Raw genomic sequence first — 27221 nt, forward strand, 5'->3', positions numbered from 1 at the left:
AGGGCCATGTGACTTTAGCACATCCAGATGTGCTGTGTGTACACACACGTGTGGCTTTGCAGAAAACAATATGGTAGAAGTTCTTATGGTTTACATCTAGTCATGAAAAGTATAGTTGTGAATAGATAAAAAAAATGGATAAAGGATCTGAATAGATGATTGAAAAGGACAATTCCAAATGTCCAAGAATCATCTGGAGTGCTGCCCCACCTCCAGGACAAAGTAATACATGACATTGCTCTGTTTCCGTAAGCCAGTAAAGCAGACGGTGGGTCTGGTCGAGAGGGAGGGGAGCGGAAGACATGGGAAGTGTTTCAGACTGGGAAGGCAGCGACAGAGACTGTAAAAGCAAAGACTGCGCCGATGTACCCACCCCGGCTGTTGACAACCTTGCTGCAGGAGCATGACCCCTGTGTCAGGCTGTGCATGAAAGGAGGGTTTCTAACTTTGCTCAAAATGGCAGAATCAACAAGGACAAAACTGGAAAGAAAATGACATTAGCTGGTATGGTGGCAATGCTCGCACGGGATGAGTTCAGGACCAGCCTGGGCCGTGTGGTAAGACTAAGCAAACATACAGAAAAACGTTGAATGAGCTAGTGGTAGAATGAGCAAGCGTCTTGTAGCTACTAAAAATAAAACCAGAAGCAGGATATGATCTCACATAATCTGGGTTAGTGGGGCTGTACATATCAGACATGTTGGGGAAAGACATGCAGGGTCTGAATCTGACTCAGGAGGCAGAAGTGAAGTGACAGGTGGCAGTGTTGCAGGGAAAGCACACGTGGTTTGTCCCCTGGGGACGCCTGTCACCTCCACAGTCTTGGTGCTTTTGCCCAGGGCCCTCGGGAGAGGAGTTTGGGTTTGTTTCGTTTTAATTGAGACAGGTTATCATGTGGCCAAGACTGACCTGAGGCTCGCAGTGTGGCCACCTCCTGAGTGCTGGGTTCCAGGTGTGTGTCACCGTGCCTGTTTCTATGCTGTGCTAAGGGCTGAACCCAGGGACCTCATGCCTGCTCTTCATGCATTGTGCCAAACGAACTACATCTCCAGCCCCAGGGAAGCAGATACAATACAGGCATATTTTTAAGAATACAGACAGATCTATGGACTTTGTAAAATCATATATTCTGTCGTAGATGTATAAATCAGCTGGATATAATGGTGTTTGTCTTTAATCCCAGCACTCAGGAAGCAGAGGCAGACAGATCTCTGAATTCAAAACCAGCTGGGTCTACATAGTGAGATCCTGTCTGTCTAAAAAAAAAAACCAAAAACTCACCAAAATTGTAGATGCTCATTTAGAATGCTGCTAAAATAGAAATTGACTTTTATAAAAAGGGGGGAGGGTGTTGCAGGCTGGCATTGAGGTTCAGTGAAAAATAAATCCATTAAAAATAGATCCAAGAGCTGGGGGTGTGGCTCGGTGGCACAGTGCTTGCCTAGTGCAGGCCCTGTGTTTGATTCCCAGCACTGCACAAACAAATAAACAAAAGTGTAGTTTGGGGGTTACCATAGATCTGACTAAAAAGTTACCTAGAGAGGTGATTGTATAGGGGCATAGACAGTGGTAAGAGACTACTCCAGACACACTTGCTGGACTTGGTGGGTTTCTAGTAACAGTGTTATAGTTTATAAAATTCCCATTGGCCTATAGATAAAAGCTGAGTTACTTCTCTCTTCTGAGAAAGAGACTGCTGCAGGTTTGCTGCCTGCTGCCTCTTTTTAAAGGGCAGACTGCTTCTAAGGAAAACCTGTGCTTGTGTGCGTTTCTAAAAATTCAGCAGTGTGGATAGCGCAGCACAGAGCTGAGTGGGCGGGATGGTTTCCTTCTGTGGTCTAGAGAGAGGACCACAAAGGACACATGGGCCTGTGTCCTGTGGAGTGCTGTGTTGCTGGCCCTGCTGGTGGGCTCCTCCTCAGTCCTGGGAGTCAGGCAACAGAAGCGGGGTGGGGGGGAGAGTTCTCACTAGATAGCTGCTTGTTTTTATTTATTTCTTCCCTTCCCTCCCTCCCACCCTCCCTCCCCTCCTTTCCTTTTTTAAGTCAAGGTCTTACCATGTAGCTGTCTTGGAACTCATACTATAGACCAGGCTGACCTCAAACTCAGAGACCCACCTGCCTCTGCCTCCAGAGTGCTGGGATCGAGGGCGTGCGCCACCACTGCCAGGTCACAGCTGCTGATGTAAAGTCTGGCTGTTTCTGTTCTGAGTCTCCATATACATCTTTATAACTCTTCATCACAGCTCATTCTTGAAAACATTTGTCTTTTTGACTAGAGAAAGTCAAGCCCCATAGAGATAGCTCATCTCATAAGAATTATAGAATCGTAAAAATCACGGTGGGTGGAGCTGCTGACTCCTACCCTTCAAGTGTGGCCTTTGTCAGAACCTGTTCTTCACCCTTGGTGTCCAGAAGGGAATGCAGGCTGAAGCCTTTCCCTCCTTAGCCAAGCCCTGGCTGCTCACTCATCATGCAAATTAGGAGGAGCTGTACCAGCAAGAAGCTGCAGAGAAGTCAGAGTTCTTAAGAACCAACTTGTCTGGTTTGCCCAAAATCTATTTTTAAAAATTTGAAGTAGTTGACCTTTTATAGTATTAATCCCTATTCCTTAATCTGTATCACCGAACATACAGGGGAATCTCTAATTTGATGTAATTATAAGAAAAAGCAGCCTGTATCACTGAAAATCTGAATTGCTAAGACACATGTGAATAGAATTTTGTAAACTGGGCTGAGCAATACTGGAAGACCTTGCGTCACTGTCCAGACCGCTCTATACTCACTGCGTGAAAGCGTCAGACCTTCTCCAGACACAGTCTGTTGTACAGCAGACCCTGGAGTAGATGCCTGCTGTTCCGTAAGGTGTGCACGCTCCCCACACGCACAAGTGACACTCAGCTCCCACCTCTGAGCCCCCACTTCTCTTCAGCCCAAAGTCCTCACTTTTGTGTCAATCACTTCGTGGCATCAGAAAACAAAGGTAACAAATGTTGTCTTCTAGCAAGGTCCTATGTCAGGATCCTGACTGATGTGTTAAGTGTCAGGGCAGAAGAGCCCATGGGGTCATTCCCTTCCCAGCCCCCAGCTTATGATGGGGTTGTAGTATTCAGATGAGACGTCCCATAGAGCCTAAGGAGATGCAGCTGGCTCTGTCTTACCAAGTTCCCATCCTAGTCTGACAGTAATGGGAACTCACGTGGTGAGCTGTGGATGACTTTGTGATTGTGTGATATCCTCCTCTAGGACCTAAAGATTGACCAGAAAACTCCTCTCCGGGTCCTCCACCGAAGGCCTTTGGCTGTGAGAACTCGGGCCATTCACTCCATGGAGACACAGTACCTGGACGAGCATCATTTTCGTCTGTATTTGAAGACCCAAGCTGGAACGTATCCTTCTGCCTCTGCATTGCAGAGCCCTAACCAGAACGGGACCAGGAGAGTTAATGCTGCCCTAGACAACAGGTTCAATGATCTAGGAGACACTTATTTGCTAGAGATGTATTCCTATGTACCCCAGGTCTCAGGTGCTCCAGGCTGACCTTGAACTCCTGATCCTCCTGCCTCCACCTCCCAAGTGCTGGGATGACAGGCCTGTGCCACCTCAGGTGGTCTGGGATTTTTTTGGGGGGGAAAGGATTTGAGTGTATTCATTCAATATTTTTGAAGTAGAATCAATACTTTTTTATTTTTTAATTAATTTTTTATTGTTTTTATTGAATTATACATTTTTCTCTGCTCCTCTTCCTTCCTCCCCTTCCCCTTCTACCCTATCCTGTGATTCCCATGCCCTCAATTTACTCAGGAGATCTTGTCTTTCTCTCCTTTCTATGTAGATCCATGTATGTCTCTCTTAGGGTCCTCTTTGTTGTCTAGGTTCTCTGGGATTGTAAGCTGTAGGTTGTTTTTTTCTTTGCTTTATGCCCAGAAGCCACATATGAGTGAGTACATATTTGTCTTTCTGGGTCTGGGTTATCTCACTCAAAATGGTCTGTAGATTCATCCAGTTACATGCAAATTTCAAGATGTCGTTATTTTTTACTCCTGTGTAGTACTCCATTGTGTAAAGGTACCACATTTCCTTTATCCATTCTTTGGTTGAGGGGCACGTAGGTTGTTTCCAGGTTCTGGCTATGACAAACAATACTGCTATGAATATAGTTGAGCACATGTCCTTGTGGTATGATTGAGCATCCTTTGGGTATATACCCAACAGCCGTATTGCTAGGTCTTGAGGTAGATGGTTTCCTAATTTTCTGAGAAATTTTCATACTGATATCCAAAGTGGCTGTACAAGTTTGCACTCCCACCAGCAATGCAGAAGTCTTCCCTTTACCCCACATCTTCTCCAGCATAAGTTTTCATCAGTGTTTTTGATCTTGGCCGTTTTTACAGGTATAAGTTGGAATCTCAGAATTGTTTTGCTTTGCATTTCTCTGGTGGCTAAGGAGGTTGAGCATTTCCTTAAGGGTCTTTCAGCCATCTTAGGGACTCAATACTTTTTGTTTGAAGTCTGTTTTCCCATTTGTATTTCAGAATAGTATTTTAAACCATGAAGTGTCTATCAGTTCAATGCCAACTTTAAAGTTTGCAGTTCTGTGGCTGTGTCTTACCCATTGTTTAGCATATAGTAGACTCAGGAAGTACTTTTCATTGATTCATTTGCCGTCTTTACACATTTTACAAGTCACATGTTCATAACCCTATTTGGACATCTAACTATTTCAAGTGTTTGCCCAACTGAGTAAACACAGGAGATAGAAGGGAGCAGATATTTTACCCTCTTTAGAATTTGAGACAGGCGCTCACCGTGTTGCCCAGGCAGGCTCATCACTAACACTTAAGCGGTTCCCAGTCTCTGCCTCCAGGATGGAAGGAATATGGACACATGCTGTGCCCGGTGCTTCTTGACATATTGATTATAGCTTATGTGCAGGGCTGTGTGAAAACTACATCTTACCTACTTAAGCAATAATTTGTCAGTGTTAGGAGTTTCAAAACTCCAAAATTTTGACCGTGTTTTAAATAGACAACTATAATACGTATTCACTCATAAGTGGCTTTTAGACTTAAAGCAAAGAAAAACCGGCCTATTGGTCACAACCCCAGAGAAACTAGACAACAAAGAGGACGTGGATCTAAATAGGAAGGTGAAAAAGACAAGATCTCCTGAGTGAATTGAGAGCGTGGAGGTCATGGGAGAGGGTAGAAGGGGAGGGGGAGGAAGAGTGGGGAGAAAAGTATAGGTCAATAAAAACAATAAAATAGAAGGTTGGCACTTGGAGTTTTAAATAGCTACCTGCCAAAGCTGATACTGATCGGTTCCAACTTGCGGCTTCAAGATCAGAACTGGGTTTCTAACACAGTGAATCAGAGAGCTCCGGCAGTCTTAGAATTTGCTTTCTTTTAAGACTGCTTCTTACTGTGGATCCTAGGCTGTCCCTGATCTCAAGATTCTGCCTCTGCCTTCCAATTACTGGGATTACAGACATGTCTCACCATGCCTGGTTTTCCTATTGCCCCCAGATTATAAAAATGAAACAAAACTAACTCTGTCTTTAATTTTACATGCCAAGAAGGAATGCTTTGTCTTTGGAAAACTAGCACGTTTTCAATCCTGTTAAGACATTTTTGGAAACAGCTACATATATGTACTTAATACGCTAGCCAAGAAGAGCTGGTCAAACTCCAGCTACCACATGGTTCTTGTAGTGTGTGGCCTGATGTGCGCAGTTCATGTTGTGCCGTCTCAGTCTCACGTGGCTCAGCACCGCGGCCAGGTTCATTGCCTGCCATCCGGTCTCTCCAGCACGAGTACAGGCCAGACTTTCCATTGCTTCCTTCCTCATTACTGCCTTTCTCTGAAGAAAATGAGGGGAGAAAAACGGCAATTGAGGAGAAATTATGAATTAAGGAAAAAAAGAGCCACAGGATCATTGTTTGTCTTCTGTTTGCGCCAAAACATATTATGGGGGAGAAGGCGAAAAAGCTTGCACTGTTGCCTCTCAGCCAGTGCTGAGAAGTCGTTTGTTTTCCTGTACAAACACCATTAACCACTTCCACTGACTTCTGCTTTCACTAATGCGGTGTTTTTGTGTTATTTTTCAGATGACATCAGGGCTGCAGTAGCATGTTGTGGAGTGCTAATCTTATTAAGAACAAATGCCAGATTTAACCATTGCCTTCAAAATGTAAAGATCTATGTAGAGAACACAAAGTTGCTAAAACAGCCCCCAAAAGAATCTAGCCAGGTGCGGTTCACACTGGACCTGTTATTCAGGCTTGCTTCTGCTCAAGACAGCCTGGACTGCACAGTGGCTCCAAGGCCAGGTTGGGGTATGTGGCAAAAAACTCAGGAGCATACACACAGATAGAAACAAAAAGCAAACAAAATCAAACAAGCAAAAAAACTTAATTCTTTTGCTCCCAGGTACCCGTAGCTGCAGCCTCAGGGCAGGCTTGAACACCTTTTCTGACCTCTGCCATCATTCATGCTTGGTGTACACTCAAAGACACACATGCATGTGTAAATAATAAGTATCAAGTAGACTTTCTAAGAAGACTAAATAGTTTAATTCTTCCTCCCATCTTAATGCCAATGTGTTACAAGGAACCCCATCGTTGGCGGTCAGTTTCTGTGTGCTTCTGTAGAAACTTCCCATTTCATAGATACTAATTGTCATTATTGAAAAATGGGACCAGATATCAAAACAGAAATGACAAAGGGGGAGGGGTGTTGAAAAGCATTGGGTTGGGCATGGTGGCGCATGCCTTTAATACCAGCACTCAGGAGGCAGAGGCAGGTGAATCTCTTGAGCTGGAGGCTGGTCTGGTCTACATAGTGAGTTCCAGGCTAGGTCTACACAGTGGGACGCTGTCTCCAAAAGGGGGAAGGGCATTGAACTATATAGTCTATTTAATGTATACCCAAACCTTGGCATTTTGAGATGAGATGAGCTCATAAGAAACCCACACCTGGGGTGGGGGTGGGAATGACAAAGGTTTTCGCTGTCAGCACTTGAATGGTGAAAGCAGGAGGATGCAGGTCATGTTCATGTAGCCCGGGCCACACGGTGCCCTGTCTGAAACAACAGAGTTGTGGCCTCCCGGGAGTGTGATGTAAACAGGTTCCGGTTACTATGCTGGCACCCAGGCTGGTGGGATCCGGGCTGCTGGCATCGAGCTCATTTTCTGAGATCCCCATCTCAAGTCCAGGTGTAGAAACGGCATCGCTTCTGTAACATTTTGTAGTCTATTTGTTTTTCCCTCCCCCTTGGCCAAAGTAGTTGGCACTGCATGAGCTTTTCCTTAAACAGACCTAGCTACATTAAAGAATTTGTCCATGGAGACTTTGGGAGAACCAAGCCGAACATCGGCTCTCTGATGAACGTGACTGCAGACATCCTTGAACTAGATGTGGAGGTAAAGTATTCTATGGGGAGTGCACATCTGCCAGTCAAATTCAGCCAAACTAAGTCTTTTGACACTAAACCTAATAGCATCACCTGTGTCCGTGGGTGTTTTTTTTTTTATATGAGGGTTTTATTTAGATTTATTTTCTTTTATGTGTATGAGTATTTTGTCTACATGTATGTCTGTGCACCACATGTGTGCCTGGTGTTCCTGGAGTAAAGAAGAGGGTGTTGGCTTACAGGTGGTTGTGAGCCACCAGGTGGGTGCTGGGAATGAAACCCGGGTCCTCTGGAAGAGCAGCCTGTGCTCTTAACCGCCGAGCATCTCTCCAGCCCTCTCTAGGTATCTGACAAGAGTAAAGCCTCACAGTAGCTTTGTAGTATAGGGAAGAATTATCTCTGTATTTATTTTAAACACACAAACAAACCAGGATCCATTTGTGATACTTGTGGATTATATAGTTAATTTACTAGTTGGTATCAGGTACTGTCGTTTACTAATTTACCTATGGCATCAGATTATACCCTTAAAGAAAACAAGAAAATAAATTTAACTGTGTCAAGCATTCATCTGACTGCTAGGGTTCTGTTTGATAAAGAATTTTAGAGCTGGGATGCACGCCTTTTATCCCAGCACTTGAGAAGTAGAGACTGGTGGATCTCTGAGCTCCAGGCTACCCTGGTCTACATAGGTATTTCCAGGACAGCCAGGTCCGTATAGAGATATCCTTCCTCAAGAAGGGGCTTTAGGACTGGACTTAGCTTATCTCAGTAATGGCCTTTGCTGCCAAGGCAGCACTGAACTCAGTCAGTCCCTGTGATCTACACGGTAGAAGCAGAGACCCACTCTCATCTCCTTGTGTGCTGGGGCATGGGCGCGTGTGTTCATGCATGAGTGTGCACACTCATATCTTCATGTGCTGGGGCATGGGTATGTGTGTGCATGCACAAGTGTGCACACTCATCTGTTGGCGAAGGCCACTTGTTCATTCCCGGCTGCCCAGACCCCCAAAATAATCACTCAGAAACTATATTATTTGCAATACTATTTGGCCAATAGCTTAAGCATCTTTTTAGCTAGCTCATATCTTAAATTAGCCCATTTCTATTAATCTGTGTATCGCCACATGGTTGTAGCTTACCAGGCAAAGTTCCATTCCCAGTGTCTGTCTCCAGTGGGCCTACATGGCTTCTCTCTGATTCTGCCTTCTTTCTCCCAGCATTCTGTTTAGTTTTCCCGCCCAGCTCTATTCTGCTAAGCCACTGGTCAAAACATATTTATTCATTAACCAATAAAAGCAACACTTATACAGAAGAACTTCCTTCATCATCTCCTTGTGTTCTGTGGCATGAGCATGTGTGCGCATGCATGAGTGTACACATGCACATACAAAATAGGTTAAATGTTTAAGAAGGGTTTTAAGACCCCTTGTTCCAGAACATGTACTTAGAAATGATAGGAAATCAGATAAATTAGGGCATAGTGGTACAGCTATAATCCCGGCACTCAGGAGGCAGGGGCAAGAGAAATGTGAGTTTGAGGCCAGTGAGACCCTGACTCAGAACAAACACAGCAAAGCAGGTGATTGTCTCTGGGACCCCTGCGACAGCCCAGAGCAGGGAAGAGTGCTGTGTTGTGCGGCTCTGCCCTTGTAGTGTCAGCTGAAGCAGGGTTAAAGTCTAAAGAATGCCCCTTCCGGGCTGTGGGGTCACACATTGTGCTCCTCGAGGGACATCCCTGCCTCCCTCCACTGCAAACCCCAGAAGAGGCTAGCTTTCTGCACGGGTGCACGAAGTGAACATGTGTCCACGTGAACCGTCATGGCAGTCATGTTGTCATTAGACTGTACATGGCTCTTACATGGCAGCCAGGATCCACTGTCCAGACTGATTAGTCTGACGAGGCTGTTGTAAGGAGACAGACAACTTAGTCTCACAGAAGGTGCCAGCCACAATCACTGCTTTAAAGAATTGGTTGTCCAATACCAGATGTTTAGCCCTGGAAACATACATACAAGTAACATTACACAGACTGGGCAGGCTATATTTAGGATGTGTCTGTATAGCAACAATTAATGCCCTAAAGAATACATGGATTTGAAAAAGCGAGGAAAGATAGAGGGGAGAGTTGGAGGAAGGGAAGGAAGGAGAAAATGATGTGATTATAGTATCAAAATTAAAGATTGAAAACATTTTCTTCTAGAGTGCTAGGCAAGACTCTACCTTGAACTATGCTCCAATCCATGTTAACAGACATCTTAGGGTCAGACCCAGGTCAGTTTCTCAGCCTTGTCAATAGGACCCTCTGTAGAGCTACTGATCCATAGTGATATGCCTCTCCTTCCCTGTCCTCTGTCACAGTTGTGGCTCTTTGTCTCAGTTTTAGTTTGAGAAGCTACCATTAACTTAAATTTGGCACAGGGCTTTATCTAAAACACTACACAATGCATTTTGGGAGTTATTAGAGCAGTTTGTGCAGTGTGTACTTGTCTGTTGAGGAAACCTGGGGTGCGACGTGACCCGTGGACTAATGAATACTTCGTTTCAGAGAGGCACCTCACACCTCTGGGTTGGGTTGGCTTGGCAGTTGTTTATTTATTTATTTATTCTTGTTGGTGGTGGTGGGTTTTTTTGTTTGTTTGTTTGTTTTTCTAGGCAGGCTTTCTTAGCAGAGCCCTGGCTGTCCTTGAACTAGTTCTGTAGACCAGGCTGGCCTTGAACTCACAGAAATCCTCCCGCCTCTGTCTCCCAAGTGCTTTTTGTTTTTAAATATGTCCCAGGCTTGCTTGGAACTTGCCTTATGGCTCAGGCTAGCATCTACTAATCTGCCCTAGCTCAGTCTCCTGGCTGCTGTGGCAGGTATACACCATCGCACCCACATAAGCCTCTTCCTAAGGGAGGTCCACAGACAGAGACCAGATAAGGTGTGTCTTGGTGTGTCGGGAATGTGATATGTGGAACTGGACTAGATTGCTCACTGTGGTTTTAATCTGGAAGAACAAAGTGAGAGTCCAGAGACTGATTGGATTTATTTAGATGCTTTTGATGCTTTGGAGCAGGGTCTGATGTAGCCCGAGTAGGCTGTAAACTCTGATTCCTGCCTCTACCTCTGAAGCGCTAAGATTGCAGGCATGATTCATGATAGCTGATTTGACTGGGTTTTAAAGGAAACAAAGCTTCTGAAATGAGAAGCTACTCTGGTTTTGTACTTCTAGTGATGTTCATATTCATTCACTTCCCCTTTAGTTAGAGACTGCTCGAGCCATGTGCCACTTAACACTGGTCCCGCTAGCTGACACCCCTAGTGACATCATACCTTAGGTTAAGTACGCCATGGTGTTTGCCCAGGGATGGAGTCACCCGATGACACAGTTCTCAGAATATGTTCCCACCATTAAGTGATACATAACTGTATTTTGTGAAAGAGAAGGTGGTCAGAGCAACAGTTGTTGAGACTTGTGAGGAAAAATAGTGTGGCTGCCCAAATTTGAATTTCTTCATACTTTATTCATAACTGACATGATGATTTATCCACTTCTCCTAGGAGTCAAGAGGTATAAAGTAATGGTGTCTCTATTAGTTCAGAAATGGTCATTTCTCCTGCACACAGTGAAACTGTCCCCAGAAATGCTTGCCAGAATTTCTGTTTAATGACTTTTCTTCCTTTCAGTCTGTAGATGTTGACTGGCCACCTGCTCTGGGTGACTAGCTCTCACATTTGAACACAGAGGGCTTTCCTGACGTGATGCGGACATGCAGGCGGCGTATCCTGGAGAATGACTTACCCACCACCACAGTGTCTTCAAAATGGCTTGGACCGTGTTCCCCTGTTTCTGAAGTTCACTGTAACATCTCAGGATCTATATGTACGCATATTTTGTGTTCTGAGGATGTCTTATGTTTTCTCATTCCGTCTCATGACCACAGAACCAAAATAGGAATAATCGAGCCATTTTCCTTTTTAATTCTGTCGCTCAGAGAAGTGTGCAGTGGGAGACACTGTTAAGAGGAGCTGTGACTTCTTCAGGGAGATTTCCTACGGGAACCCCTGCACCTTTAAGGGAAAGCGCTCCAGTTTTCAGATCATCTGAATAAACGCTGCAGCTAGACTCGGTGCTAGAGTGTCCTGTGGATTTCTAATATCTCCAACGCACATTTGATAGGAATATTTTTTCCAGTTGCCCTCAAGTGTTATCAGTAGAAGTACTTTAAGATGAGATTCGTCATAAGTCCTAACAGCCTCAAGTTACTAGTTTGACAGTCTAAAGTTATCAGTACTTGTCTCCTGCAGAACCTGTGACTGTGCTGGGGTGAACCTGTAGAGCCACGGTTCCCACCTGTCACCGTGCTGGGGTGAACCTGTAGAGCCACGGTTCCCACCTGTCACCGTGCTGGGGTGAACCTGTAGAGCCACGGTTCCCACCTGTCACCGTGCTGGGGTGAACCTGTAGAGCCACGGTTCCCACCTGTCACCATGCTGGGGTGAACCTGTAGAGCCACGGTTCCCACCTGTCACCGTGCTGGGGTGAACCTGTAGAGCCACGGTTCCCACCTGTCACCGTGCTGGGGTGAACCTGTAGAGCCATGGTTCGCACCTGTCACCATGCTGGGGGTGAGGCTGTAGAGCCACGGTTCCCACCTGTGAGTCGTGACTTTCATAGGGGTTGCATATCAGATCTCTTGCATATCAGATATTTACAATACAATTCATAACGTAGCAGTCTACAATTCCGAAGCAGCAATGCAGTAGTTTTATGGTTGAGGTCACCATAATATAAGGAACTGCGCTAACAGGTCACAGTATTAGGGAGGTTAAGAACCACTGGCCTTGACACTCCCTGCGTCCTTTAAGTGAGTGAAACAAGTGCCTTCAATAACTTCTTTCCCGGGTTACAAATTCAAAAATCTGAGCTTGCTAAACAAATACAAACACATTTTACAGTGTTTCAACTATTTTCTAACTTCAAGCATTTTAATAAGGTATATTTAACTTTATATCGAATTTCATAAACACGGGAACAGTTAGAGGACACCTAAGATACCAGTTACTCCTGTTGACCAGGTCTGGAACTGAAGTTGTCCTCCAGGGTCCTTTCTGTACAAGCTTGTCATGAGCACCTGTGGCTCCTGTGGCTGACAGTGCTCTCAAGTCTGCCAGTTAGATGCACAGTGCCTTCTGGAATTGGATAGCAAGGAAATGGCTAATGTATGTCTTAGATGATCTCATATAATTAGTATTTGTAATGAATGGCATGATGAAGAAAAGAAGCCTTAAACATATTGAACCAAAAGAAGTTGAATTAATCATTAAAAATTCCAGAAGAGAAACTCAATAAAATACAGATTCAAGTGTAATTTCCATCTGGCACAACTTCTTGACCTTTGTCTGTCCTCCCTCCCTTCCTCCCTCCCATTCTCTCTCCCTCCCTTCCATCCTCCTTCCCTCCCTCCCTCCCGTCTTTCCTTCCTTTCTTCCTGATACTTCACTTTGAACAGTATTTGAGTGTTCAGTTTCTCAGCACACAGTTCACAGATCCTTTAGATGTATTTTAGTCTGAGGGTCATGCTGCAGCTGGGGCCATACAGATCTGAGTGGCCTATGCTGCCACAAGGTGCCAGACATCTTGGTGATGTCTGGGCCCAGGACTGTCGCTGAAGGCCATTTCTGGGTCTGTAGCCCTACCACAGGCAGCTGGGATTTGTGTTGATGTCTGTGGCTCCTGATACCCTCGAAGACCATGCTGATGCCAGGGGTCTAGGCTACCACCAGGGGTCATGTAGGCCATGCTGCTGCAGGGTCCATGCCAGTGTGAGTGGCCTGCACTACTACCTCAGTCCATGGTGACATCTGGGCCTGGGCTGCTTCAGAGGACCATGTCTGGGTCCGTGTTGGATCTGTTAATTCACAGTTGGGTCTGTGTTAATGTCCATGACCCATGTTACAACCAAAGGCCACATGGATGCCTGGGGTCTAGGCCACAACCATTGGCCATGCTGGTGTCCGAGGGCCATGCTGCCACTGGGGTCATACTGATCCAGGTGACCTGGGGCAATGCTGTCTGGGCTCAAGTTGCTGCTGAGGCCATGTCTGGGTCAGTGGTCCTGCTGAACCTGGGGTCTGTGGTGATATCCATGGCCATAGGAACCCTGTGTATGGGAATCCAAGGGCCTTGCTGAGCTGACTCCGCCCTTCACTGACTCTCGGTGTAGGAGGCCTCACCCCTCCCTTGCATTACAGCCTGAGAGCTGGTCCCACCCCTCACAGGAGAGCTCCACCCCACCCCTTACCACAGTCTTCAGAGAACTGGCCCCAAGGTCATCCCTTGCCTAAGGAGGGTGGCCCTGACCAGCTCAGCCACCACACCCTGGGCCTTGGATTAGACCACCTCGTGTCTGCTCCATCTAGGATTGGTCCTGCAGAACAATAGTGGCAGGATCTCCTTGACTGGGGACAATTGCAGGATATCCGAGAGGAGTTTGGGTGTGCCAGAGGCCAGGGGCCTTGAACCAGACCAGTGATTCACTGCAGTGGACATCTGTGGGCAAGGCTGGCAGGACAAAGGGTGGACCACATGACACATGGCAGCCCTCAGTGCCACTAGAATGAACGAGGTGTTGGAGAGGTGGGAGAGATGGGGGTGCGAGGTGGTCTTTTTGTTTGTTTTTAATTAATTGGGGGGGGACCCTGGAGGTGAGGTGCAGATATGGAGGGACTGGGAGGTGAGTGGGGTTGGGGTGTATAATGTGAAATTTCCAAAGACTTAATAAAGAATTGTTATTAAAAAGATGTATTTTAGATATTATATCAGAAAAAAAACATTTTTGCTTGAGGGGAAAGGGAAGCCTACTGTTTGAGACCATGTTTCATCATCTGTGAATAATAGCAAAGGGGTTTTTTTCATTGTCTAAAAAAATGCAAAAGGGATAACAGCTTAGCTGATACAAAGTTAAAGGTTAAAGACTTCTGGTGAGAAACTTTCAGCTTCTGATGAAATTTCTCTGCAAAAGAAGTTTAAATAATTTAGGGTAAATCTCGGTTTCTTTTAGCTCAGCTTTGAATCCAGTGAACCCCAAACACGATGCCAGGAACTTCCAGCAAACTGTTCCTTGAATTATTTCCTGTTGAAGTGGCTGCTGATGTCCATGGGACTCGGGGGACACAGGAGCAGGAAATATTTCATTACCTTGCTTTCCCTTCTATATGCTCTGTTTAAATTAGGAGCATTGTTTGTCGCAGAATGAGCCTTTTGTTCTTGCAAATATAATCTGTAGTTTAAGAAAAAAAATCAACTCCGAAGAACAGGAGAAGTCAGAAAAAAAAATAGAATTGATAAATGAGAATTTTCCTAGTAGGGTAACTGGTTCCTTTGCAAATTAAATTGATTTTAAGTTAGATTTACATTTCCTAAGAGAAAAGCAGGTGTTTTTTTTTCTCTTGGAGCTTTATTGTTTTTTAAATTAAATTTATTCTTTGATAGTTTTATGATGCACATAACACACAGTGGTCACACTTACACCCCATCCTTTTTTTTTTTTTTTTTTTTTTTGAGGCAGGGTCTGTCTGTATCCCTGGCTGTCCTGGAACTCACAGGTATCCGCCTGCCTCTTCCCCTAGGATTAAAGGCGTGCACCACCACACCGACCCCCATCCTTTCTTACCTCCTCCCCTCCCCAGCGAACCCTCTACGAGACCCCTTCCCACTTTCCCGTCTTCATTTTGTGACCCACTGAGATTACAACCTTTGTGGGCGTCGTTGTGGAACACGGTGAGCTCACGTATAGCTGCAGCGTTTAAGACCACCACACCCCTTCAAGCATCCGTCAAGAGCTAGCAGTTCCTCAGGTGGGGACAGGTCCCCATGACCCCGTCCCTGATGATTGCCACCGTCATGCCATCTTGTTGCGAAGGTGATGTCTCAGCATCATCAGCCAGCTCATCTGTTATTTCTGCTCTTTAGTCTGGGTTTGAAGTCCACACAGGAGAACGGACTGCGTGTGGTAAGCTTTGTGAGGTAGGTCCCTGGAGACAGGGTCTCCCGCTAGAGCTTGGACTGGACCTGAGCTCAGGATTCTCCTTCCTCCGTCTGCCTCTCAGAGTGTTCGGATTGTACTCAAGGGCCATAACCCCCGTCCAGGCGGAAGCTTTTCTGAATGGGTTTTTACATGGCACCCGCTTACCTTGCAACTTGGGGAGGGACTTTGTTTCCCTTAACACTTCCGTTATCTAGGGAAGTCAGGGCAGGAACTGAAGCAGGAGCCACGGAGGAACGCTGCTTCCTGGCTTACTCCTGGTGACTTGCTCTGTCTGCTTTCATAGAGCACCCAGGACCACGAGCTCAGATAGCGCTGCTCACAGTGGGCGAGGTCCTCCCACAACAATCATTCATCAAGACTGCACCACACTCTGGCCCACAGACCTAGCCTATGGAAAGGTCTCTCCTTTCCTCCATCGAGTCTCCCTCCACCCAGATAGTCTAGCCTGTGCCAAGTTGACATACTGAGCTAGCAGAGTACCTTTTATTATTATTATCATGAGAAAAAAATGACTCATATCTTTTAATTCTTTTCACTTCAAAATAATTCCAAACTTAAAAAGTACTGAAAAGTACAAAGGAACTTTCCCACTGAGCTGCTGAGTCAGCAACGCCTCACCATCTCAGATACATCAGTGTGTGATTCCAGGAAGGCCTCTTGTAAATCACAGGACGCCCACCATACCAGGAAGTCAGCACTGACATTCCACCACTATCTAACCCGACGGCTTCCCTCGGGTTGCCGTTTGTCACGGGCTTCACGATCGAGTCACCACACTGTCAGTGTCAGTGGTCATGGTGACATTCATGAAGCAGTTTTCAGATTTCAGACCAGTTAGCCAGTAGTCCACCCTCAGTCCAGTGTGCCCGGTGCTTCCTTATCAGCCTCAGGCGTGGGAGAATGCCACAGAAGAAACGACTTCTTGCATCCTACCAAGTGTCAGACAGGGGCCAAGCTTTCCAGTTCCTGGGGGCTGGGGGTTGGTAGTTGGGTAAGGTATGGTCTATCAACTTCTCCAGTCTTACATTCCCCCTCGCCCCTGCAGGTCAGTGCCCTGTGATAGACCAGGTCTTCACTCACCCGACTCAGCTACTACTGTGCTGAGTCCTGTTGCCACATTGTGTCCTTCCTTCACGTGTGCTCCCTGGCATCCCATGGGCAGGCCGGGCATTCCTTCACTCTCCATCCATCTGTATTGTTGTAGCCTTGGTTTTGTTTTGTGGGGTTTGGAGACTGAGCCATGACAAAGTGGCATCTTGTCACTAACACACCCCACTTACAGATCCCCCTTTTATTCGATGAGGTGGTAATTTGTTACTAATATTTTTATTTTTAAGTAATGGTCTGAATAGTGGGAGCTCAAGCTCGTTCCTATGTCCTTTTGACATTCTCTCCATCATTCTTCGAGTATATTCTTACTATAACACACAGCTATGCCATGGTCATCTCTGTAGTTCCTCTGTACTAGCCATGAAAGTGACTATTTCTCTAAGAGGATCTGGTTTCATTTGTGGAGAATGCTATTTTTCTAGAGTAAACTTCTTACTGCGCTTACATGTGTGTGTCCGTGCACACTACTGCACACATATGGAGGTCAGCGCTTACATGTGTGTGTCCGTGCACACTACTGCACACATATGGAGCTCAGGATAATTTACGGGGTCGGTTCAGTTCTTGCCTACCATGTGGGGCCAGGGGATTGAACTTGGATTGTCAGGCTTGGCACGAGTGCCTTTGTCCACTGAGCCATCTCAACATCCCAAAAGTATTTAATTATTATTATTTTCTTGAGACAAGATGTCATGTAGCCCAGACTGGCCTTGAACTTACTATGTAGCCAACAATAATCTTAAACTATTTTCTGCAATCAGGAGCCTGGAATATAGGTGTATATAACGCCTGCTTTATGTGATGCTGGAGGGCAGGGCCCCCTGCAGATTGGAGAAGCTATTGACCTATACCCTGAACCCCAGAAGATGGTATTTAGAAACTAAGGTTTGGGGATCACATGTGCTCAATGCTATTGTGGATTGCTATTTGTAAGCCCTCTCATAGAACACGCAACATCTAGAAATTTCTATATACACCAAAAAACTATGGTTGTAATTATCAGCATTTTCAGTGTCTGCCCTCTATTTCTCCTTTTCAAATTTCTTTTTGTTGTTGTTGTTTTGCTTTGTTTTTTGTGTTTTGAGACAGAGTTTCTCCGTTGCTTTGGAGCCTGTCCTGGAACTAGCTCTTGTAGACCAGGTTGGTCTTGAACTCATAGAGATCTGCCTGCCTCTGCCTCCCAAGTGCTGGAATTAAAGGTGTGCACCACCACTACCCCCGCCCCGGCCTTTTCAAAATTCTTAATTCTCCGCTCTGATGGTAAATCTGACTCCCATTAGCCTCAATGCACACCACAACATGCACATAAAACCCTTAGAGTAACTACCCTCCTATTGCTTCCTCAAAGATGACTACAATCCCATTATCAATAAAATCTGAACAGACTAATAATGAATAATGAGATAAAACTAACAAAAGACCCCCCCCCCCAAAAAAATGGGACCCTAGTCTATTTGAATGCAAAGCTTCCTAGGCCTGGATATGGGGGGAGAGTCTTGACTTCCCACAGGACAGGGTTCCCTGCCCTCTCTTAAGGAGGGAGGGGGAAGGAGGAGGATGAGTGGGGGAGCGGGAGGGGAATGGGAGGAGGGGAGGAAGTGTAAATTTTTGAATGGAAAAAAAAATAAATAAAAAAGTATCCTAGGACCTGATAGTTTCACTGCTACCATTTAAAGAACTGATAGCAATCTCCAACTCTTCTAAAGCAAACAAAGAGGAAATGCTTCCAAGCTCTGATGGCAAAATCCAACAAAGGACATCACTAAGGGAAAACTCAGGTCACTATTTCTTATGAACATACGTGAAAAACTAAGATGCTAGCAAGACAAACTCAGCAGCAGACTCAAAAGATATAGCTCACTATGGCCATGTGGGATTGCCTCAAGGGTTCAAGGATGGGTCAGTATGACAAAAGCGGAATTCCCATGACATTTTTGGCAGAACTGTTCTAAACAGAATATGGAACCACAAGAGAGAGCCAGTGAAGTGAGCGGAGGCCAAAAGAACAATATTGGAGAGAAAGACGTGGTGTCTAAATGGGAAATTCCAGGACTCTGATGGCAGGGGTGGGAAGATCATAAGTTTGAGGCATACAACAAGATCCAGGCCAGCCTGGGATATACAGTAGGGTCCCAATTCACAACAATAATAAAGACTGGGGATGTAGCCCAGTCGGCAGGATGCTTGCATAGCATACATGAGTCCCTGGGTTCCATGCTCCGTACATCGTTAAAATGGTGTGGTGGTGTCTGCTTGTAACTCCCACAGTTCAGTTGGAGGTCATCCTCAGTGACACAGGAAATCTGAAGCCAGCCTGGCTACAATACTTGATTTCAAAATGTAACTAAAAGTTGCAGCAGTTAAAATAGTATGTATTTGCTCAAGTACACCCACACATCCCAGACCGGAAATAACGCATGCACTTACATCTAGCTTCTTTCTGACAGAAGTGTCAAGAGTGCACAATGGGGAAAGAACAGTAGAAGGCACTGGGAACTGGGTCTGCCTGCCTTTGTATGCAATGAGTTCCTGAAGTTACACCATTTCCGAAGATCACCTACCTCAAATGCTCAGAGCTAAAACTAAAACTCCTAGGGGGGAAAGCAACCTGACTGTGTGCTAGGCAACTGTGCTTTTGCATTTGCCACCAAAAGCGTGACCGACAAAAGCAAAACTGGACAAATGGGATTACTAACCAAAAAGGCTTCCTTGAAACAGCAAAGGAAAGAAGAAAGTGGAAAGACCACCCCCAGAATGGGACATCTGATAGCAGGCTGCTATCCAGAACAATCCAATAGAAGAAAACAAAGGATGCACTGGTGTGGTGACATGCCTTCAACCCCAGCACCTCTGATCTACTTAGCAAGTAATAAGACAACACACACACACACACACACACACACACACACACACACACACACACACAAAGGATGTAATTAGTAAAATGGACCAAAAACCATTACATACGTTCTCAACAAACAAAGGGTCAACAAGCCTATGAAAAAGAAAACTCAATAGGGAGACAAAAATTAAAATGGGATACCACTTCATACCTATAAGAATGACTATTATCAAAAAGAGGGAAGTCGGGCTGAAGAGATGGCTCAGCAGTTAAGGACACTTGCTCATCTAGCAGAGGACCCAAGTTCCCAGCATCCATGTCAGATGGCTCACAACCACCTATAACTTTGGCTTCTGGGAATTCATGCCATCTTCTGGCCTCCTAGGGCACCAGCACTCATGTATGCACCACACACACACACGCACACACACACACACACACACACACACACGCACTCACGCACGTGGAGAAAGCTAACAATGCTGGTAAGAACATGGAGTAAGGAGAAACTGCAATGTTGGTAAAAATGTATGTTGGTTCAGCTGTTATGGGAGTTCCTCAGAAAAACAGAACAAGTGTGTGATCTAGCAATTCCATTATTGGGTTTATATATCTATGTCCCAAGGGGAAAAACCCAGTATGTTCTTATCTCCATTCCATGTCCACAGATTTACAATCACCAAGCTAATAAGTCAATCTGAGGGTCTGCCAGGATGAGCAGATGAAGAAAATACAGTACAAATACACAGTGAGATGGTATTTGGCCATTTAATGAGGAAATCCTTTCATCTGCCACAATGTAGACAAGCCTGGAATAAAATTCTGAGGCCAAGAAAACAGATGCCACATGATGTAGTTCATACATGAAATCTAAAATTGCTGAAGTCAGAATGGGATGTTGAAAGGTTGGGATGCACTTGAGAGAAACCAGGAAAACAGGTGGCCAAAGGACACAATTTTGGGGATCATATTTAAAGAAATAAAGTTGAGATGACTCCATGGGTAAAGGACACCACCCCTAAATCTGGTGACCTGAGTTTACTTCATGGAACCCACGTGAAGGGAGGAGAGAGCTGTCCTCTAGGATTAATTCCCCAGATGTGCTCTCTCACCCACAAACAGATGAATAAGACCTAAAAATGGACACCTAAAACTCTTTCTATGAGAGGAAGCGCACACTGAAGTTCCTATTTCCACCTCTGCTCTTCTCGTCTCGGGTGCCGGTCATCTGCAAGCCATGAAGGGAACTCAAAGATCCGGACCATATGGCCCCCCTGAGACTTCGACCTTGGGGCGGGGAGCCGGGTGTGGTGGCAGACTCCTTCAATCCTAGCACTCAGGAAGTTTGAGACAGGCATGGTCTACATAGTGAGTTCCAGGGCAACCTGAGCTACATGGTGAGACACTGTCTCTGAAAAAGGAAAAAAAAAAAAAGAAAAAGAAAAAATCTTTGAAAAAGGGATATCTATTGCTTCCTGAGACACCATTTCAAAGGGCAGTTACAGAGAAAAGCATTGCTGAGAACATTCTGTAAAATGCCTAATGTTTCTAAACAACCCAAACAACTGCTCCTTAGAACAAGATATTTTGTGAGCAAACAGCAAAATTTTGGCAAGCATTTTTAGAAAATGGTTTATTACATCACCAAGAAAAAAATCACAGTATACAAAGATATTACAAAAGTAACACAATGTTTTGTACAATAAAAGACATCTTGACATTTTAAAAAATATTTCATATTGATACAAAGCTTAACGTCTTAGATAATAGTATCTGAGAACTTTAAAAAATCATTTCATCAGTGCCTTGAAGTTCATTCATTATCAAGCATATAAAATAAGTTTCAAATGCAGACAGCTCAGCGGTAGAGCACTTGCCCAGCAGTTATGAGACTTGGGGTTCAATTCCAGTATGATGCTCCCCTCCCTTCCCCTCAAAAATCTAAATATTTTAAACCAGATGCGGTGTGGTTGGCATATGCCTACAACCCCAGCACTCAGAAGGGAGAGGAAGGTGGACAGTAAATTCAAGGTCAAAACAACAGATTTCACTAGTTAGTTGAGATTTTTTAAACCATGGCCAACAGTATTTTTTTTCTTCTTTTTCAGTATTTTTTAAATTCTCTGATTGATGTATCCCATGCTGCACAGGCTGATCTTCAAGTCCTACCCTCAAGCAGACCTCCTGCCTCAGCCTTCCACGTGCTGAAGCTACAGCGTGAATCACCATGAGGTCTAGTGAAGACTGAAAGTCAATTATCCTGAAGTACTCCAACCTTATCCTACTCCATCTTATATGGAAAGTTATAGTTTGATTTAAAAAGCTTAAAAAGAAAATGACACAAGATGAATTTGGGATTTTACCAAAAATTTACATAGTTGCTAATAGCCCTAAAAACTCAGTTTGTTTTATTATTGTGAACTCAAAGTATTCAATGAATTTTGTTTGTGACTCTTTAAAGTTCCAGAAGTTTTAAAAAATAAAAACAACTCTGAATTTGTTTGGGTGGCAGAAGCAGGTGTGCTTCGGTGAGTTCCATGCCAGTCAGGTCTACAACAGGGTGACCTGTCTTAAAAAAAAGGAAGGAAGAAAAGAAGGGGGAGGAGGAAACCAAATGACCATCTCCAGCTGTGGAACAAGCCTGTGCACACTAAGATTTACTACCCCTTTAAATAACCGGGGACAGGTGGCAACTGCCCTTGAGCCATGCTTAGAAGAGTGTGGTTGTTAAAAAGTTACATCTCATCTATTAAAAAAGATGGTGGGACACAATGCAGAATACTAACCATTGCACTATCAATCCCAGCACTCGGGAGGCAGAGGCAGGTGGATCTCTGAGTACGAGACCAGCCTCGTCTACAGAGCAAGTTCCAGGACAGCCAGAGCTGTACAGGGAAACCCCGTTTTGAAAAACCAAAACTAAAATAAAAACAAAAGAAGACAAAAAAAAAAAAACCCGGTGTGGACATGAGTGGGATTTTGGTATTCTGCATACATGAAAAAAATCAGATACGATTACTTTTGAGACTTGGTGTCATCCGCTGTTGGCTTCGCACTGTGAACTCTGCCCTGATGTTCAGTTCAAGCATTCGTGCGACTGCCTTAGAGGGCCGAGCCTGGACAAACCTGAGAGTAGACTAATCCGGCCACATGAGAAACACAGCTGCTCATTCACTGTCTTTGACTCACACGTCACAACTTACAGTGTTTCTTTCCAGACATTAGTACAGAACACACCCTGGGAAAGATGGGCATTGAACCCAGGGCTCTGCATGCTAGGTGCTCTACCACTGAACTACACCCCAGCACCTTTTTTTTTTCACTTTATATTTTGAGATAGGAGCTCACAAGTTTGTTCCCTTGGACTCACCCGGCAGACTGGACCTTGAACTTGTGATCCTTCTGCCTGAGTATCTGGTATTACAGGCCAGTAACACTAGACCCATCTAGGCTACCTGACTAAAACCAGTCTTTCTTCTCTACAGTTTTCCATGTTGTCTGATAGCTTGTGGTATTTTTTCAACATATCAATTTATGATTAAAATGTAATATGGTACAGATTGACAGCCTGTATCGCCAATGGAAAGTAGAGTCTTTCTGAGGCCATTGAAACACGCTGAAACATACTAAGGCAAAGTGACAACCCCGTTACTCTGTACACTAGACTCATAAATGGGAATCCATTAGCAAAGTCAAGGCTGGCAGACTAAGTCAGCAGGCTCTGATGACAAGAATCAGAATAGTGGTTTGGGGGTACTGATGAGAGCCTGGAGTCCCAAACACGATGGTTACATGGTTTTTACATAAGTAAAAATTCTCCAAGCTATCCCTTAAAGTCAGCCCACGTTTATGTGTGATTCCTCATAAGTAAAGAATTGTACCTTTGAGAACAAGAGTTGACTCTCATTCACCTCTGATTTTCTACATAGAACATGGTGCACTGTACAATATATGGTTACAAAATGTCAAATGATTTATAACATGAATACTGCCTACTGGCATGACAGGGTAAGGTACCTCAGGGGTACTTGAGATTTAACCTGCCACACAGAGGCAGAATTTCTACTGGCTATTGTCGGCATTACGATTTCTGAGAGAGTTGCTTTGGGTTTCAAAGGGCCTCAGGATGGTTTTTGTCTTGTTTTGTTTTTGTTTTTGAACTCACAGAGATCTATGTCAAGTGCTGGAATCCAAGATCTGCTGGATATCAGCTGCAGCAGACCAAACCCTGCAGAGAAGCCAGCTGTTAGTGGGAACTGTTGGGAGCAGAGACAGAGCGGGTTACATACATGGAGACCTGAGGGGAAAAGAGTGACATGCTCTAACCGCAAAGTGTAAGAGGTATAGGCTATTAAAAGAGCAACAACTGGAGCGGAAAAATACCCACTGGAGAAAAAGAATGATGGAAGAGCCAGGCCCAAGAGACTTTTAGCAGACAGACTCAAAAGGGCTATGTATGAATTGAGGAAGACAATCATAGATGATCCGAGGTTTCTATTCAATTCTCTGGTGACAGTAGTAATGCCATTAGGAAAGCGGAGTGTAAGAGAAGGCAGCTTACATGAGCATTCAGACAGCAGCAGAGAAAGATGACACTTGGTACAGATGGGAGTGCACACAGCAAACAGCCATGGGGAGCTGGGGTTAGGAACTCAGAGGATCCTGACCATCACAGAAACGCCTGGGCAATAGCAACAGGCTGTGGACAGGACAGACAAGTAGAGTAACACTGAGACAGAGACCTGGGCTCCGACAGGGGATGGGTAAACTAAAGCCAGAGATGGACGGGCGAAGGAGGGACACACACGTGACGGGATGGAGGCACAGACTTTACAGTTACGGTGTGGGAAGAAGGGACGTGATACTGGTAGGGTTTCTGGTACTTTGTGGGATGTTTTTAGCCTTTCTTTCTGAGCTCAAGAAGATATTTGTTCTGTTTATATGGCGAAAGCAAGAACTAGGTGGTGATATGAGGATACTGGGAGCAGGGGAAGAGATGGAGTGCACAGGTGGAGTTGGGGAAGGAAGGCCCATGCCCTCCAAACCAGGTGAAATACAAGTGCAACTAGGGAGAAAGGGGAAACGTGGCTAAACACGTTTTAAGTTATAAAATGAGTTGTGTGGCCAGGAAAACAGCACCTGGAAATAAAACATCATTTGAAAATACTCTAAGCACAGATGTAGATGAACCTTAGTTCCAGTTAGAGGAGAAACTAAGAAAGCAGTCAATGTGTGGGTAACACCCGCTGAGCTTTCTAACAGCTGTGTCTGAGTTATCAGTGCCAACTACTGCTGAACTGCTACAATCATCTGATCTAGCATACAGATCAATACGGTAGCATGCGTCTCCCAGCAAAGCCCAATTAAATTAAATCTGTCACTGATGTCCAGAACCACATAAACTTGGTGTGACCGTGCACATCTGTAACCCCAGCACTCCCGAGGTAGCAGCAGGAAGATTCGAAGGTTAAGGTCAGCTTTGGCTACGTAGCAGGTTTGAGACCAGCTTGAGCAATATGAAACCCCGTCTCAAACAAGAGTTCAAAGGAGGTGGCCAGCTTTGCATATATATTGAGGAAAGACCTGGATTTGCTGCTCTCTTGATAGATTTGGGAGATGAAGAGTCAAGGACGACATCAGGGTTTTTGCCTTAGCATTAGAAACACAGCATGCCAATTTCCAGAGCTGGCGAGGCTGGGGAAAAGCAAGCCAAAAGCACGGCTTCGATATATCGAAGTAAAACTTAAATTTATTTTGTAATTTTTTTTTATTTTTCCCTCTCCAGGGGGTTGAACACAGGGTCTTGCAAACAGTAAGCAGGCTCTACCACTGAGTCACATCCTTAGCCTTTTCTATCTTTATTGTGAGACAAAATTTCCATAAGCTGCCCAAGCTGGTACTGAACTTACTCTGTGGCCCAGGCAGGCCTTGAACTGCAACATTAAGCAGAAAGATTACAGACATGGGCTAGAACATCTGGTTAGATTCCTGACAAAGAAGCAGACAGGCTTTATGAGATTAAAGGGAATGAGGGCATTTTTAATAAAGAAAAGGCTAAAAAAGTATTTTTCTTGGAAATATTGGTATTAAGCTATTTTTCTAAAGACTTATTTTATTATGTATACGATGTTCTGCCTGCATGTATGCCTGAAGGCCAGAAGAGGGCACCAGATCTCATTACGAATGGCTGTGAGCCACCATGTGGTTGCTGGGATTGAACTCAGGACCTCCAGAACAGTCAGTGCTCTTAACTGCTGAGCCATCTCTCTAGCCCAAAGCTAATTTCATAGGTAGCCTTAGTGGTATGAATCTAAGTAATATAAGAATAGAAAACAAAAATCCTCCATACCTTGAAATCTCACTTTAGTGCTCCCCCCACCTCTCTCTCTCTCTCTTTCTCTCTCTCTCTCTCTCTCTCTCTCTCTCTCTCTCTCTCTCACATACACACACACACATACACACATACACACACACACACACACACACACACACACACACACACACACATATCTAGAAATACCAAGAAACCCCAGAAAACCCCTTAGGGGTCACTTTAGTCTCTGGGCCTCAACAATAATAATGAGTTTATTTCCCAATGGCATAGCCATTACACGTTTTACCTTAAATCTGCTTGAAAGCAAATATCAATTCATTTAACTAATACATTAATATGTTACAAAAGACACATAGCTTGTCTTGAGGAAATATGAAAGAACAAGTCACACCAAGCACATCCATTTTCGGCATCTTTCAAAGTAACAATCCTAGAGCCCTCTAAAGTTTCTATTCTGAACCTTCTCTTTCTAGTCTGTATATCTCAAGTTTTATAGTTCTCTAGATTTAAGTCCTACAACATATCTAAAAAACCATATACCAAAGAATCACTCAACTGCTCACTCTGCAGAGTGTCAATACTTGAATACTGACTATTCTGAACAAAATTACGACTATTTGCATCATTCGACGGTCCAGGCTCATTGATCAGGCTGTTTTCGACACAGTTGAAGTTTGACCTATTGAATGCATCTGGCTGGGAAACAAAGACAGAAGTAGAACTGGTGCCTGTTGACATACTGGCGGCAGGCATCTGGTGTCTCAGGTCTCTTGAGTTACATGAAGGGTTTTCAAGATTGATGCTCACAAGTCTTGGATTCTCAGTGTCCCCCATGCTACCACTGCTGGTTGTCATCACACTCACAGGGCGATTAGACAGCATGTTGACATCAGAAATGCTATATAAGCCATCCGGTGACATGGGTGACGTTTCCATTCTAGCTAGGCCGTCGGTATAGAGGCAAGCATTGGGGGCACTTAAATCGCTCATCCCAGGCCCTTCTAGGAACGGAAGGGTGCCTGGTGAGTTAGAGGGCAGTGCTGCTGCTGAGAAGCTACTCAATGCATTTGTACTGACTGAGCGTGAGGTGGGGTGGGTCACTGCTGACCAGCTTGTAGGTGGAGAGACCACTGAGGCCATGGCTGGTGGGTGATGTGGCAGTCCACTTGAGATGGGCACAGAGGAAGAATAGTAGGGTTCGGCTTGACTTGAAACTCCCGAAGACCTGGGCATTTCTGGTAGAACAGTACTGTGAGGAAACAAGTTTGGTTCTGTAGAAGAAAATGTATTTTATAAATTAAGATGAACTAATTAACATAAGGCATTATTTTTGAATTGAAATTATAAAAACCCAGTAAAAATTTCAAATAAAAAAAATAAAGCACAAAAATTACTACATGATTTTAAAACTAAATTCAGTAACGTGTAATTGCTTTACAAATAGATGAAAAATTATTTTTAAAAATGTTGGCATATGTAATTTTCTTCAAG

At 44.6% G+C, this 27221-nt stretch overlaps 2 protein-coding genes across 3 annotated transcripts in view; one reads left to right on the forward strand and one right to left on the reverse strand.

Annotated features, from left to right (window-relative positions):
- Nucleotides 1-11524, forward strand: part of Pus10 (pseudouridine synthase 10) — a 73945-nt gene extending 62421 nt beyond the window's left edge. The window contains exons 16-18 of the mRNA XM_048435369.3: nt 3246-3388; nt 7321-7420; nt 11081-11524. Coding sequence (XP_048291326.1) covers nt 3246-3388; nt 7321-7420; nt 11081-11119 — 282 coding nt within the window. The 3' untranslated portion in view covers nt 11120-11524. The remainder of the gene's footprint in view (nt 1-3245; nt 3389-7320; nt 7421-11080) is intronic.
- A 9490-nt stretch (nt 11525-21014) lies between these two features.
- Rel (REL proto-oncogene, NF-kB subunit) overlaps nt 21015-27221 on the reverse strand; it is a 42244-nt gene continuing 36037 nt past the window's right edge. For both annotated transcript variants that reach the window (XM_048435373.3, XM_048435371.3), the window contains exon 10: nt 21015-27001. In XM_048435373.3, coding sequence (XP_048291330.1) covers nt 26244-27001 — 758 coding nt within the window. In that variant the 3' untranslated portion in view covers nt 21015-26243. The remainder of the gene's footprint in view (nt 27002-27221) is intronic.

The sequence above is a fragment of the Myodes glareolus genome, chromosome 8 (assembly GCF_982192425.1).
Source record: "Myodes glareolus chromosome 8, mMyoGla1.1, whole genome shotgun sequence".
Classification (NCBI taxonomy): Eukaryota; Metazoa; Chordata; class Mammalia; order Rodentia; family Cricetidae; genus Myodes; species Myodes glareolus.